The sequence below is a fragment of the Mirounga leonina genome, unplaced genomic scaffold (genome assembly GCF_011800145.1).
Source record: "Mirounga leonina isolate KUSES-001 unplaced genomic scaffold, KU_Mleo_1.0 Mir_152, whole genome shotgun sequence".
Lineage (NCBI taxonomy): Eukaryota > Metazoa > Chordata > Mammalia > Carnivora > Phocidae > Mirounga > Mirounga leonina.
Genome location: NW_023270380.1, coordinates 20,546,280 through 20,559,979, shown reverse-complemented (window position 1 = coordinate 20,559,979; position 13,700 = coordinate 20,546,280). Strand labels below are relative to the sequence as shown.

The 13,700-nt window shown below is 48.2% G+C and overlaps 1 protein-coding gene across 1 annotated transcript in view; it reads right to left on the bottom strand.

Moving 5' to 3' along the window:
* Positions 1-775: 775 nt before the first annotated feature.
* Positions 776-13,700, bottom strand: part of DNAH14 (dynein axonemal heavy chain 14) — a 357,723-nt gene continuing 344,798 nt past the window's right edge. The window contains exons 89-93 of the mRNA XM_035008404.1: positions 8,885-8,997; positions 7,875-8,014; positions 5,420-5,583; positions 1,570-1,716; positions 776-1,182 (exon numbers count right to left, since the gene is read on the bottom strand). Coding sequence (XP_034864295.1) covers positions 967-1,182; positions 1,570-1,716; positions 5,420-5,583; positions 7,875-8,014; positions 8,885-8,997 — 780 coding nt within the window. The 3' untranslated portion in view covers positions 776-966. The remainder of the gene's footprint in view (positions 1,183-1,569; positions 1,717-5,419; positions 5,584-7,874; positions 8,015-8,884; positions 8,998-13,700) is intronic.

Genomic DNA, 13,700 nt, shown 5'->3' with positions numbered 1-13,700 from the left:
CTAACCGACAGGGACTAGGTTCATTGTTTTCAACACCGCTGCGTGTAACTAGCTTACGTGGTTTTGGGATGGTTACCTTCAGACAAGTGTGTAGACGACACCAAAGTAAGATGTTACCATTTAGTTTGTGGCTCTCACGGATCTGGGTGTGGGTGTGGGCCCCGCGCTGCCTGCCCGCCACAGGGACAGCCAGGTGTTGGTCATCTGTGCACACGCTGGGGGCTTTCTGCCTGCACACCTGCTGTCGACGGAAGGCGGCCACGGATGTGGCTTTGGATCACACTCCAGGCAGAGTGAGCCCGGGCAAGACTCGTCATGCCGCTGCCGACACCCCATGGGACGTGGTGGCCTGAGGATCACAGTTCTGACGTGTGCGCCACACCGTGCTCAGTAACAAAGATCCTGCTGGCAGAAGTGCATGTTGATAGTGACCCAACCTGCCACCCGCTCGGGATTTGGGGTTCCAGTGGGATGAGTGCTGGTGACGTCCTAGGACCCCTTCTTTAGGAGAAGAAGATCCACCTGTCTCAGAAGCCCACAGTCAGGCCAGGAGGTCCTGTTCTGGGCTCCACACATTTGGAACAAATTCCTAAGAACTAGCCCTTGTGCATGTTGTATTGTCGGTAACTGCAGAAATCAGTACTGCTATTTGCTGGGCACGGAGGTTTCCATGCTCGGAAAGGGAGACCTGCTCGCCTGGGGCCTGGGTGCTCACCTGGAGGTGTGCGCCTGGGGCCTGGGTGCTCACCTGGAGGTGTGCGCCTGGGGCCTGGGTGCTGAGGACAGAGAGCAGCCAGCGGGTCCCCCTGCAGGTGCTGGGGGCTGGGGGGGGCAGTGCGCGACAGGCTGCACCTGTCTGGTCTGGCTGAACACGGATGTCTCCGTGAAGGGTGCTGGCTACATGCGATGGTCTCGAAACACATCAGTGTGGCTGGAGTCAAGCATGAAATGGTTTGGTACGTACATTTATTTCTCATTCTTCTCACACAGCAGTGCGACCTGCATTGTGATCCAGTGACTAGGAGGTGTCTTCGTGGATAAATACACAGAGGTTAGAAAGTTCGAGGGTAAGCCAGTAGTTGTCAAAATTCTTGACCGCTCAGGTGTCTGATAGATGGGGCATTCGAACGTGTAGAGCTCGGAATCTGTCTGCTCAGAAGCATTTGCTCTTTCAGTAGAAATCTTAAAAAGAAAAAATTCCAATGATCACATTGCAAACCAGGAGCTCCCATCTTTCATGTGCTAGATTTGGAGGATGGTTGTAAATTGCACGCATTTCCAGTTAGTGGTTCTGTGGCTGCGCATGCAGGTTATGCCAGAGACTAGAAATTTCCGGCTGACCCATCAGGACTGCCCAGGACGTAGTCTTGAAAAGCAACATTGGATGTTGGCATAGCATTTATTTCAGATGGTAACAGTATGTTGGGCTATTTTAAATGTTGTTTGTCATCTGAAATATATCATCAGACGTCTCAGGGAAGCCACAGGGAGTAGGGACTGGAGGGACAGCCTGCTGTCCCCGAGGGAAACGCTGGGGGCTTGACTCGGTGGTAGACACGTGGGGGTTACCTTTGTTGGCAAGAAGTAGATTTCCGGAAAATCACAGCACAGCTCACGAGGTGGCAAGTCTTCTAGAACTTTTTGTTCATGATTCCACCTTGCCCCCTCGATGAATAAACCAAAAATGTGAACTCCCATGTGTGTGCTGTCTGTGCCCTAAGATCAAAGAGAGGTGGCGTCAGTGGGTCCCCGAGCACAACACTGCCTTTCCCAGCAGCTGTCTGCAGCAGGGTCTGGGAGGGGACGGAGCGCTTCCCGCCCAGCCCAGCCCGGGGTGTCTGCCCAGGTTCTCAGTCTTCCTGGTCCGTGAGGGCTGCTGCTGTTCATCTCAGTCCTGCACATTCCCCGTGCTTTTGTGCGTCGCAGCGGCCCCTGTGAACAACCGTACGGCTAGCCGTGGCCCTCAGTTGAGTTCCCAGGTATAAATCCAAGCCAAAAGAGGATTTGTGTCCATCAGTATAATGCTAAAGCAGCTCTGATCGTAACAGTCCTGCCCAGACGACAGCCCTCCAGGCCCGCAGGGGGAGCTCAGTCATACATGGACACAACGGGACCCTGCAGAGCCACGGATCTCGCACACTAGCCGTGGAGCACGAACAGCCAGGCGTGGGAGGGTCCAGACCGCATGGTCCTGCTCACGGGGAGTCGGAACTAGGAGACGCAGCGGAGGCTGAGAAAGGCCAGAACAGGGACCACCTGGGAGGGGACGTCCCCCTGGAGGGGTGCTGGCTGCACTCGTTTATGGCCTGATGGGGGGCTGAGTGGAATACCTGTGTTCTTTATAGGTTGTGCCTCGGTGAAAATAAACACAAGCTAGTAAAAGGGCAATAAAATAAACTCCCAGAAAGCAGAAGGAACTAAAAAGGTAAACAGAAAACACCACTAGAGTTAATAAAGGCAAAATTTGGTGTATTTGATAAATAGACAAACTTGACCAGTTTAAATTAGGAAAAAAATAGAAATGAGTAGAAGGATGTATAATAAAGAATTTGGGGGACACCTGGGTGGCTCAGTCAGTTAAGCATCTGCCTTCGGTTCAGGTTGTGATCCCGGGATCCTGGGATTGAGCCCCGCACTGGGCTCCCTGCTCCGCGGGGAGCCTGCTTGTCCCTCCCCCTCTGCCACTCTCCCTGCTGTCTCTCTTTCTCAAATAAATACAATCTTAAAAAAACTTTTTTTGGTTTGCCTTCTCTCTGGTTCCTGGGAGGTGATCTCTGGATCCCAGGATTTTATTATTCCTGGGACCACCCCCTGCAGGCTTGGTCCCCAGAGAGTTTATGCTAATGAGATGGCTCAGGATGGGGGCTGGCCATGCAGAAAGAGCGAACATAAGATTAGGGGTTGGGACATTGAGCCAGGTGACATCAGGCCGACTTCCAGGGATGGGAGAAGCCATGTGGGGCAGTGATTCGCTTAAATATGGCTATGTAGTGAAACCTCAGTCAGAAACTCTGAACACCGAAGCTCAGGTGAGCACTCTATCTTGTCATTCTACATCGACACTAGGAGGTAACACATCCCTGAGGGCATGGAAGCTTTGTGTCTGGGACCCTCCCAGTCCTAGATTCTGCCCTATGTGTCTCTTTGGCTAGTTTTGATTTGAATCCTTTTGCGATAATAAAACTGTAATTGTAAGTGTAGTGCTTTCCTGGAGTCCTACCAGTCTTTCTAGCAAATGATTAAACCTGAGGGTGGCTTTAAGGAAACCCCAAACTTGCAGTTGGTGTCCTTACCTCAAGTTTGAATAACCGCAGGTGAGAGAGCAAACAACAGAGAGTAAGATGTAGGGCATTAAAAATCCTGTTCACAATAGCAACAATTATAAACACTTAGGAAAACAGTGTAACCATACATTTTTAAGACCAGTGTGAAGAAAACAAAACCTGAATAAATGGAAAAACAAACCATGTTCCTATATGGAAAGACTCAGATAGCAATTCTCCCCCGAATTTATACATAAATGTACAGCAAGCTGATCAAAATCCCAAGTTAAAAAATGAAACGTAATAGGCCTAGTGTCAAATTCATCTCGAAGAGAAAGCACACACAAGACTGTTTTCAAAAGGGACGATGAGGTCATGGATTTGAAACAACACTTGTGTCATTACCGAGTCAATGCTATCCCTATCAAAATCCCAATAACATTTTTTGCAGCAACAGAGAAATCCATCCTAAAATTCATAAGGAATCTCAAGGACAACTGAGTAAACAAAATAATCTTGAAGAAAAAAGTTGGAGGTCTTACTCTTCCTGATTTCAAAGTTTATGATAAAGTGACGGTAATCCAAACAGTGCGCTATTGGCAAAAAGATGGACGTATAGAGCAATGGGACAGAACAGAGAACCCAGAAATAAACAGGTTCGAATGATTTGCAATAAAGGTGCTAAGATATTCAATGGGGAAAGGACAGGTCCCTTCAACAAATGGCACTGGGAAAACTGGACATCAGCACACCGCACAGACCATGAACTCAAAAGACCTAAACTTGGGGCGCCTGGGTGGCTCTGTCGTTAAGCGTCTGCCTTCGGCTCAGGTCATGATCCTGGGGTCCTGGGATCGAGCCCCGTATCGGGCTCCCTGCTTGGCCGGAAGCCTGCTTCTCCCTCTCCCACTCCCCCTGCTTGTGTTCCTGCTCTCGCTGTCTCTCTCTCTCTCAAATAAATAAATAGAATCTTAAAAAAAAAAAAAAAAGACCTAAACTTAAGAGCTAAAACTATTAAAACTCTTAGAAGAAACGTGGCAGACAGCTTTGTGACTTGGGGCTTGTTGGTAATTTCTGAGCTGTGACAACCTTGTGCTACATCACAATGAACAACTTCTGTGCATCGAAGGACGCTGTCCTGGAGCGGAGAGGTAACCCACAGGACCGAGGAAAATCCTTGCAAGCCACACATCCAATGAGAAATTAATACCAGACTACATAAGGAACTCCTACAACTCACCAACAAAATATCCTGGTGAAAAAATGGGCAAAGGACTTGAATAGATATCCTCCAAAAAGGATGCACAGATGGCCAACGAGCACACGAAGGGTGCTCAGCATCACTCATCACTGCGGAAACGCACATCAAAACTGCAGTGAGACCCCCACCTCACATCCACTGGGATGGCTACTATCACAACACAGAAAATGACGTGTGGGCGAGGATGTGGGGGAACCCCTGGGCACGGTTGGTGGGCATGCAGACTGGTGCAGCCACTCTGGAGAACAGTATGGAGGCTCCTCAAAAAGGTGAACAGAACTGCCAAATGATCAATCCCACTCCTAGACACGCACCCAAATTAATTGAAAGCAGGGACTCAAATACTTGCACAGCCAAGTTCACAGAAGCACTATTCACGATAGATGGGATGAGAGCAACCCAGGTGACCACTGGCAGGGGAGGTGTGCAGCTGTGGACTGATTATCCCGTCCCCCCGATCCCGGCGTTGAAGCCCCATCACCCAGCGTGGCTGAATTTAGAGAGGCGGCCTCTAAGGAGGTAATTAGGATTACGTGAAGTTGCACAATGGGGTCCGGATCCAATAGGATTAGCGCCTCGAGAAAAGAGAGCAGACAGCTCGCTTTCTCCACATATCTACATGGAGGAAAGTTCTGGAGACGGACCCTGAGTGTGCATAATGCCACAGAACTGTACACTTAGAAATGGTTAAGAAGTTTTACATTATGTATATTTTACATTTCACAAGTGTGAAAAAGTAATAATTCGCTTAAGGAAAAAAAGGGAGAAAATGAGGATTTGCGCATACCTTTAGGACTCACACAGCACCTGGCCCAGGGGAAGGCTGCGGACAGGCTGCGGAGGGAGTGGCTGGTTGGACAAATGGACACTCACTCTGCTTTAAGCGTGCCAGTACCTTAAAGGCCCTCCTGGCAATGTTGAGTTTCTTTTGGATGATTATGGAGAACTCGTCGTCTCTGATGTCACTGGTGTCCGAGGTCACGTGGTGGGTAAAAGTGAGGGTGTCTGTGGAGATTCCTCGGGACCTTCCGTAGTCTTGAAGCACAGCAGTAAGAAAGGCTTTGGAGACAGACACACACCAACCAGTTCCCTGGGGGTCTGGGGGATCAGGGGCTGTGCCCTCCCCAAGGGTTCCTGGGGGCTGGGGGAGCAACAAAGCTGGGTCCCAGGGACAGTATAAGACCCGAGGGTGTCAGAGTCTTTCTCAAGAAATGGCTTCCAGGCACTGGGCAAAGGAAGGCATGTGTCCTCTGGAGTTGCTAAGCTGTGGTGGCTGTTTGTCCCCTTGGTTGCACAAGAAATGCTGTGTGCAGTGGGAAAAGGAGACCCAGACACAGTGGGAACAGAGCTAGGATAGGGGGAGGCAGGCTGAGAGTAACACAGGTCACCTGGAACCACCGCTCCTGAAGCCCAACCCCTTGACTTCCTTTCCACTCGTCTGAGCCTAGAACTTACTCTGTTTTGCTCAGGTTTGGATTGCATTCTGTGTCTGAATACCAACACTCCTAACATAGCTCCTCACCTCCTGGTTTAATCCATCCTGCATACGTTGCCCAGAACTTCACGCCCCTGCCCAGAATCCACCACACCAGCACGCACAGAAGGAATTTTAGTGCCTCCCCTGGGCAGTCGAGCCCCTGCCATGCAGCCCATGTCCTCTACTCGCTGCTGTGGGCACCTCACATGATGTCCATGCACCTGCCACCTGCCTGGGGCAGCCTTTCTCCAAGTTCCCTGTAACTTTCCGAGGCCGCCCGTGCTGGCCAGCCTGAAGGGCTCCTGTCCTCCTCCGTGGCCTCTCAGAGCTCTGCAGTCTCCGGGAGAGGGGACTGCTTTTGGCAGCAGCTGTCCCGCGGTGGCCCGAGCATCCCGCAATGCTGCCCCGCTGTCTGTGGATGAGTTCCAGCCCCGAATGGCCAACCACCCACTGGCCATTGTGTTGTCTTCTCCGAATGTCTCCGACTGGCCAGGTGGCTGTCCCCTCACTGCTCGTCACTTTGCTCCTCCCCCTGCATCTGGATTTCAGTAAAGGACGTCAGTGTCCACCCAGCTGTCCGAGCCATTCCAAACCTTCTGCTCCCTTGGGGTCCATGTAGGACTGTTGTCCAGGTCCCCTCCGGGCCACCACCAATTCCCGCCTGGAGAATAAAGCAGACTCCAAACTGCCTGGGACCCAGACTCCACCCATGCTGCTCCCTGGCCTGAAATGTGGCCGTGGCCCCTGGGCCGCAGGAGGGGGCAGACTCCCCAGTGGGCCCTATGTGCCCCAGAGCTGGCCCATGTCCACCTTTCCAGCTTCATCCAACACTGTTTGCCCGCTATGGGGCTTGTGCTCGGCCGTGGGAACCTTCCACCTCCCTAGTGTGCTCTTCCCCTCTCGTATCTGGCCCTTCGGCTCCAACACTCAGTTCCCAGTTCAGCGCCACGAGGACACACGTGGATTTCCAAGTCAGACCCACCACGTTCCTAACTCGCCACAGGTGTGTCTGGCTGTGTGACTTTGGGAAAACCACCTAACTTTGCGCCACAGCTTTCCTCTCTGAGAACAGGGATGATATGAAGGACCCCGTGAGATGATCATGAGACCTGATGAGCTTGTGTCCACAATGTCCTCGGAACAGCCCCTGGCTCAGTGTGCAAGTATTGCGTCAGTGTGCAAGTATCATCCTTCCACCTGCACGCACCTGGACGTGCCTCACGGGCAGTAAGCTGTTCCTGAATCGCCTTCCCTGACCTTCGTATCTGTCCCCCCATGTTGTGCTCCAGAAGTATTCCTTTGTTCATTTATTCATATATATTCACACAGAAAATCACTTAATCATTCTTCAAAGATTTGCCAAGAGGTTTTTAGGTGCTGGGGGCTGTATTAGGTGCTAGGGATACGACAGGGTGTGAGGACAGACCTGGGCCTGCCCTCGCAGTGCTTACGATTTAGGGTTTCCCCTTTGCCACCTCATCACACCCCCAACCACATGCTGTTGGGACGAGGTTGGCTGTGCTGAGCATGGCGCCCAAGACCCAGCACCATTTATTAATCAATGAAAATGGCTGAAGCACAGATTCAACCCGTCAGGCAGGTACCCACCTCCACGAGTCCTGATAAAAGGTAGTGGCCTCTGAGAGGGATGTGGTGTCGGCCTCGGGCCTCACAGATCAATGGCCTACAGGTCTGGCAAGGTGCAGGTGCGGTCTGGCGGTGGTAGGGGTGAGGAAAGGAAGAGGGTGGGAGGGAGAGAGACCTCCCTGGTGCAGGGTGCCTGTGGGATGCAGGGTCTCATGCTGGAGGGGAGGAGGAGGGGGGCCGGCAGTGGGGGGCCTGGGCACAGACTCGCCTGTGTTCTCACACTCACCTTGTGGGAAGAAGAAAGCTGGGAGCCAGTATTTTGCAGGAAATCCTTCAGAGAAATCACTGTGCTCATCTTCAGGGCATGTGGGGGTTTGGGTAGGTGATGGAATGGAATGCTTCCAGGTTGTGACAAATCTCATATACCTGTTGGAGGCAGACCAGGGGCCGAGAGGTCAAGGGCTCCACCATCACACGCGTTCTGCCTCCATCCTTCTGAGGCCCCTCCTTCCCTTTTCATCTCAAGCTCTCCCCACTCAGGACCCAATCTTGCACTTTAGTGAGGACCAGCTGTGGTTTGGACGTGCCGGGAAACCATGGATTTGGGTGATGAGGGGTATTGCTCCGCAGGGGGGTCCTGGCTGTGCCCTGAGGAATCTGTGGATTGTTCCAGAGTTGCTGTTTCTCTAAGAGGATGTGGCCCAGCACTCAGAGTTACATGGCCCGAGAGGCAGTTTGGAACCAGATTTTCTGGGTTCAAATCTCAATACTCCCACCTTCAGGGTACGAAGCACTGGGCAAGCTACTTCATGTCTTGTGCCTCTGTTTGCTCATGTCCACAGTGAGGGTAATGGAGGCCAGAACCTCCTGCGTGTCACAGGGCCACTGTGACAGGTACATGAGGACGTGGGAGAGGCACTCCTGGAGTGTTGGCTGCTCTCGTGTTCGACTGATTTTGATTTACGTATTAAACACATTTAAAAATGACACATAACAGATTCTCCTTTCCTTTTGCGTTTCCCCCTGCTAGTTTCCCAGGACACAGTGTAGAGTAACAGAAGGAGTCAGGTACCAGGTCCGGGCCTGTCCATCCCTTAGAGTGGACGGACTGCAGACAGAACCCTCAGCACCCCATGTGTCTCCAGGCCTTCATCCTAAACTAAAGGCAGCAGTCCCCTTTGCTAAATTTACATGCTGCTCTGAGAACCGCAAAGACCAAGCATATGAAATTACATGGTAAACCATTAAGCTCTAAGCCCAAATAAGGAAGAGACACAAAGTGGCTTCTGTCCATACCGATGATGTATTGCAGTGTAAGCCATTTTGGCCCAAGTATTGAAGAAATTCACTCGCTGGATGAGATCATTAACCCAGGAACTCAGGGGCTTACAGGACTTGTAGGCATGTTTCTGTTGGGATTTAGAGACAGGCACATCATTTTTTAAGCACTTATCTTTGGGGTTATTGGAAATGTATCTGCCAACTTTGGTAATGTATGCAATTTCCAGGGAGAAATAACTTGGCAGGAGGAGGCCATTTTCCAGCCGAGAGCACATGAGAAATAGGAATACCCAGGGAGAACAGCATTATCTTAACTGTGCCTTGGACAGAACACCTGCTGTTTCCATCCTGGCTGAAGGCTTTCATCACTCTCTTCAAGTCCTTTGATCTTCTCCTTTCCCCTTCTCTGGGCAGCTTAACTTTACTTGCCATTAGATGTGAGCAATTTCAACACTCTGGCCTTCCCCTATACCAAATCCTATAAACCCATCCACTGCCTACTGTTGAATTGCTGTGCTCCTTCCAGTTCTGAGTCGACCTGCCCTGCCCATGCTCTGCAAAGCCTTTCTGGAGTATTTCGTCTCTTCTGTAGCTTCAGCTTTCCATTCTCCACCCTGTTTATTAATGTGTGATTCTATCCTAAATACACAGCCACCCGACACTCAATCCTACTTGTTTGATTCTCAACAAAATACTAGCAATTCAGGAACACATTAAAAGGATTATAAACCATGATCAAGTGGGATTCACCCTGGGATGCAAGGATGGTTCGATATAGGCAAATCAATAAATGTAATGTACCACATAAACTGAATGAAGGATAAAAATCATATTTCAATAGATGTAGGAAAAGCATTTGACAGAATTCAACATCCTTTCATGATAAAAACACTTAAATTAGGTATAGAAGAAATGTTCCTCAGCATAATAAAGGCCACATATGACAAGCCCATAGCTAACATCATATTGAATAGTGAAAGGTTAAAAGCCTTTCCTCTAGGATCAAGAATGAGACAAGGATGTCCACTCTCACCATTTCTATTCAACATAGTATAGAATGTCCTAGCCGTAGCAATTAGGCAAGAAAAAGAAATAAAAAGCATACAAATTCAGAAGGAAGAAGTAAAATTGTCTCCACAGAGGACATCATCTTATATATAGAAAACCCTAAAGATTTGAAAAAACTGTTAGAATAAATGAATTCAGTAAAGTTGGAGGATATAAAATCAACATAGAGAAATTAGTTGCGTTCCTACACACTGACAACAAACTCTCTGAAAGAGAAATTAAGAAAGCAATCCTATCAACAATAGCATCAAAAATAACAAAATACTTAGGACTAAATTTGAACAAGGAGATAAAAGATCTATACACTAAAAACTGATGAAAGACCTTGAGGAAGACACAAATAAATGGGAAGATTTCCTGTCTTCTTGGATTGGAAGAATATTGTGAAAATGTCTATGCTACCCCAAGTATCTACAGATTCAATACAATCCCGATCAAAATTCCCATGACATTTTTCACAGAAATAGAAAAAGTTTCCCAAAATTTGTATGGAACTACAAAAGACCCCGCATGGCCAAAGCAACTCTAAAAAAGAAGATCCAAGCTAGAGGCATCACACTTGATTTTAAGCTCTATTACAAAATTGTAGTAATAAGAACAATATGGTACTGGCATAAATATAGGCACATAGACCAGTGGAACAGAATAGAGAGCCCAGACATAAACCCAGTCATGTATGGTCAACTAATTTTTGACAACGGTGCTAAGAACACAAACTGGGGTAAGGAGAGTCTCTTCAACAAACGAAGCTGGGAAAACAGGATATCTACATGCAAAACAATGGCATAGGATCCCTATCTTACACCTCTCATAAAAGTAGAAATGGATCAAAGACTTAAATGTGAAATCTGAAACCATAAAACTTCTAGAAGAAAACATATGGAGAAAAGATCCTTGACATTGGTCTTGGCAATGATTTCTTGGGTAAGACACCAGAGCAACGGTCAACAAAAGCTAAATAAACAAGTGGGGCTATATTCCTTCTGCACAGCAAAGGAAACAACCAATAAATTGGAAAAGCAACTTACAGAATGGGAGAAAATATTCACAAGCCTGACAAGGGGTTAAATTCAAAACATATAAAGCACTCATCCAACTCAACAGTGAAAAAACAACAATCCAAGTAAAAAATGGGTGAATGCCCTGCAGAGACATTTTCCCAAGGAAGATACACAAATGGCCAACAGGTACATGAAAAGGTGCTCCACATGACCAGTTATCAGGGAAATGCAAACCAAACCCCCAGGAGATATCACCCCAAACCTGGTAGGATGGTTGTCATCAAAAAGACAGGTGATGACAAGTATTGGTGACAATGTGGAAAAAGGAAACCCTTACACATTGTTGCTGGGAATTCAAAATGGTTCATTTATTTTATTTTATTTTATTTTATTATTATTATTTTTTTATTTGAGAGAGAGAGAATGAGAGACAGAGAGCATGAGAGGGAGGAGGGTCAGAGGGAGAAGCAGACCCCCTGCCGAGCAGGGAGCCCGATGCGGGACTTGATCCCGGGACTCCAGGACCATGACCTGAGCCGAAGGCAGTCGCTTAACCAACTGAGCCACCCAGGCGCCCCTCATTTATTTTATTTTAGAAAGAGCAATTGCACCTGTGTGAGTAGGGAGGGGGAAGAGGGAGAGGGAGAGAATCTCAAGCAGACTTCGTGCTGATCGTGGAGCCCCACGCAGGGCTCAGTCCCATGATCCTGAGATCATGACCTGAGCTAAAACCAAGAGTTGGACACTTAACTGACTGAGCCACCCAGGCGCCCCTAAAATGATTGTCATGATGGAAAACAGTATGGTAGTTCCTCAAATATTAAAACTTGAACTACCATGTGACCCAGCAATCCCACTCCTGGTTATGTATCTGAAGGAACTGAAATCAGTGTTTTGAAGAGAAATCTGCAGTCCCATGTTCGTCACAGCTTTAGTCACAACAGCCCAGATATGGAAGCAACCTAAGTGTCTTTCAATGAATGACTGGAAAAGGAAAATGTGATATATACACACAATCAAATATTATTCAGCCATAAAAAAGGAAGGAAATCCTGCCATTTGCAACAACATGGATGAACCTGCAGGGCCTTATGCTAAGTGAAATAAGCCAGACAGAGGAAGATAAATGCGGTATCACTAATGTGTGGAATCTAAAAAAAGAAAAGTCAGTTTTGTGGACACAGAGAATAAGATGGTGGCTGCTAGGGGTCGGGGAGGGGGAAATGGGGTTGATGGTGGTCAGGGGACACAGATTTTCAGTTATAAGAAGAATCTGTTGAGGAACTGGTGGACAACGTGGTGAGTGTAGTCAATAATGTGGTGTTGTGCACTCGGACATTGCTGCGAGTAGATCACGAGCATTCTCACCAGCATGCACACAAACCAGAGTTAACTATATTACCTGTGATGTTCATTATCTTGATCTTTGCAATCACTCTACAATGTTTATCAAATCATCACATAGTATACTTTCAATATATATAATTATATTTGTCAGTTATTCCTCAATAAAGTTAAAAAAAATCCTACTTGTTGTGGGGGAATAGAAAGGTCCCTCAGCCCTTGCCCCGTGACACCCCCTTTTCTTAATGGTCTGGTTTCTTTTTTTTTTTTTTTTAAAGATTTTATTTATTTATTTGACAGAGAGAGAGAGAGACAGTGAGAGAGGGAACACAAGCAGGGGGAGTGGAGAGGGAGAAGCAGGCTTCCCACAGAGCAGGGAGCCCGATGCGGGGCTCGATCCCAGGACCCTGGGATCACAACCTGAGCCGAAGGCAGCCACTTAACCGACTGAGCCACCCAGGCGCCCCTATGGTCTGGTTTCTTGACAAATTCACCGGTTCCTGCCCCTTCTTCCTACCGACTCTGAACCTATCGCCTTTGGTGCTTCTTCAGAAGTCGCCAGCGACCTTCTACTTTTCTTATTCATGACTCCACCCCCACCCCCCCACCTGTCCTGCTTTGCACCTGTTCTCTGCAGGTCACCTCTGCCCTCACTCTTGCCCTGGCTTCCGTGACCACTTTCAATCCTAACTTCCTCTCTTATTCTCACTGGCTCCTCAGCTCCTCCCCCCCACTTTGGGTTGGTGTCGTCTAGACCATCCCTCTTCTCTTCCTACTTCAGCTTCTTCCAGAGGTGATCCGGGACTGTGGTTTCCACTTTGTCAAGGCAATCCCTAACCTACTTTCTGTCTCTGGATTTCCCTGTTCTGGACATTTCCTGGAAATGTAATCCTACCACATGTGGTCCTCTGTGGCTGCCTTCCCTCACTCGGCATCAGGTTTTCAAGGTTAATCTATGCTGTAGCATGTGTCAGTACATCTGTCCTGTGGATGGGTAACATTCCACTGCATACATGTGTTTGTGTATATTGATGTGATCTACGTATCTACCATATTGTTTGTCCATTCATCAGGAATGTTGGAGTTGTTTCTATCTTCTCGCTGCTAGGAACATTCAAGGCAAGTTTTTGTGTGGCTATGTTGTAATTTCTCTTGGGTATATACCTAGGAGTGGAATTGCTGGGTCAAATGGTAATGCTGTTTAACTTTTTGAGGAACTTACAGATCATTCTCCACAGTGGCCACACCATTTTACATTCCCAGGAGCAGTATATAAGGATTCCCATTTCTCCATATGTTTATTACCTGCCTTTTTGATTCTACTCATCCTGGTGGGCATGAAACTGTAGCTCATTGGGGTTTTGATTTGCATTTTCCTGATGACAACTGATGTTAAGCATCCTTTCATGTGTCTATAT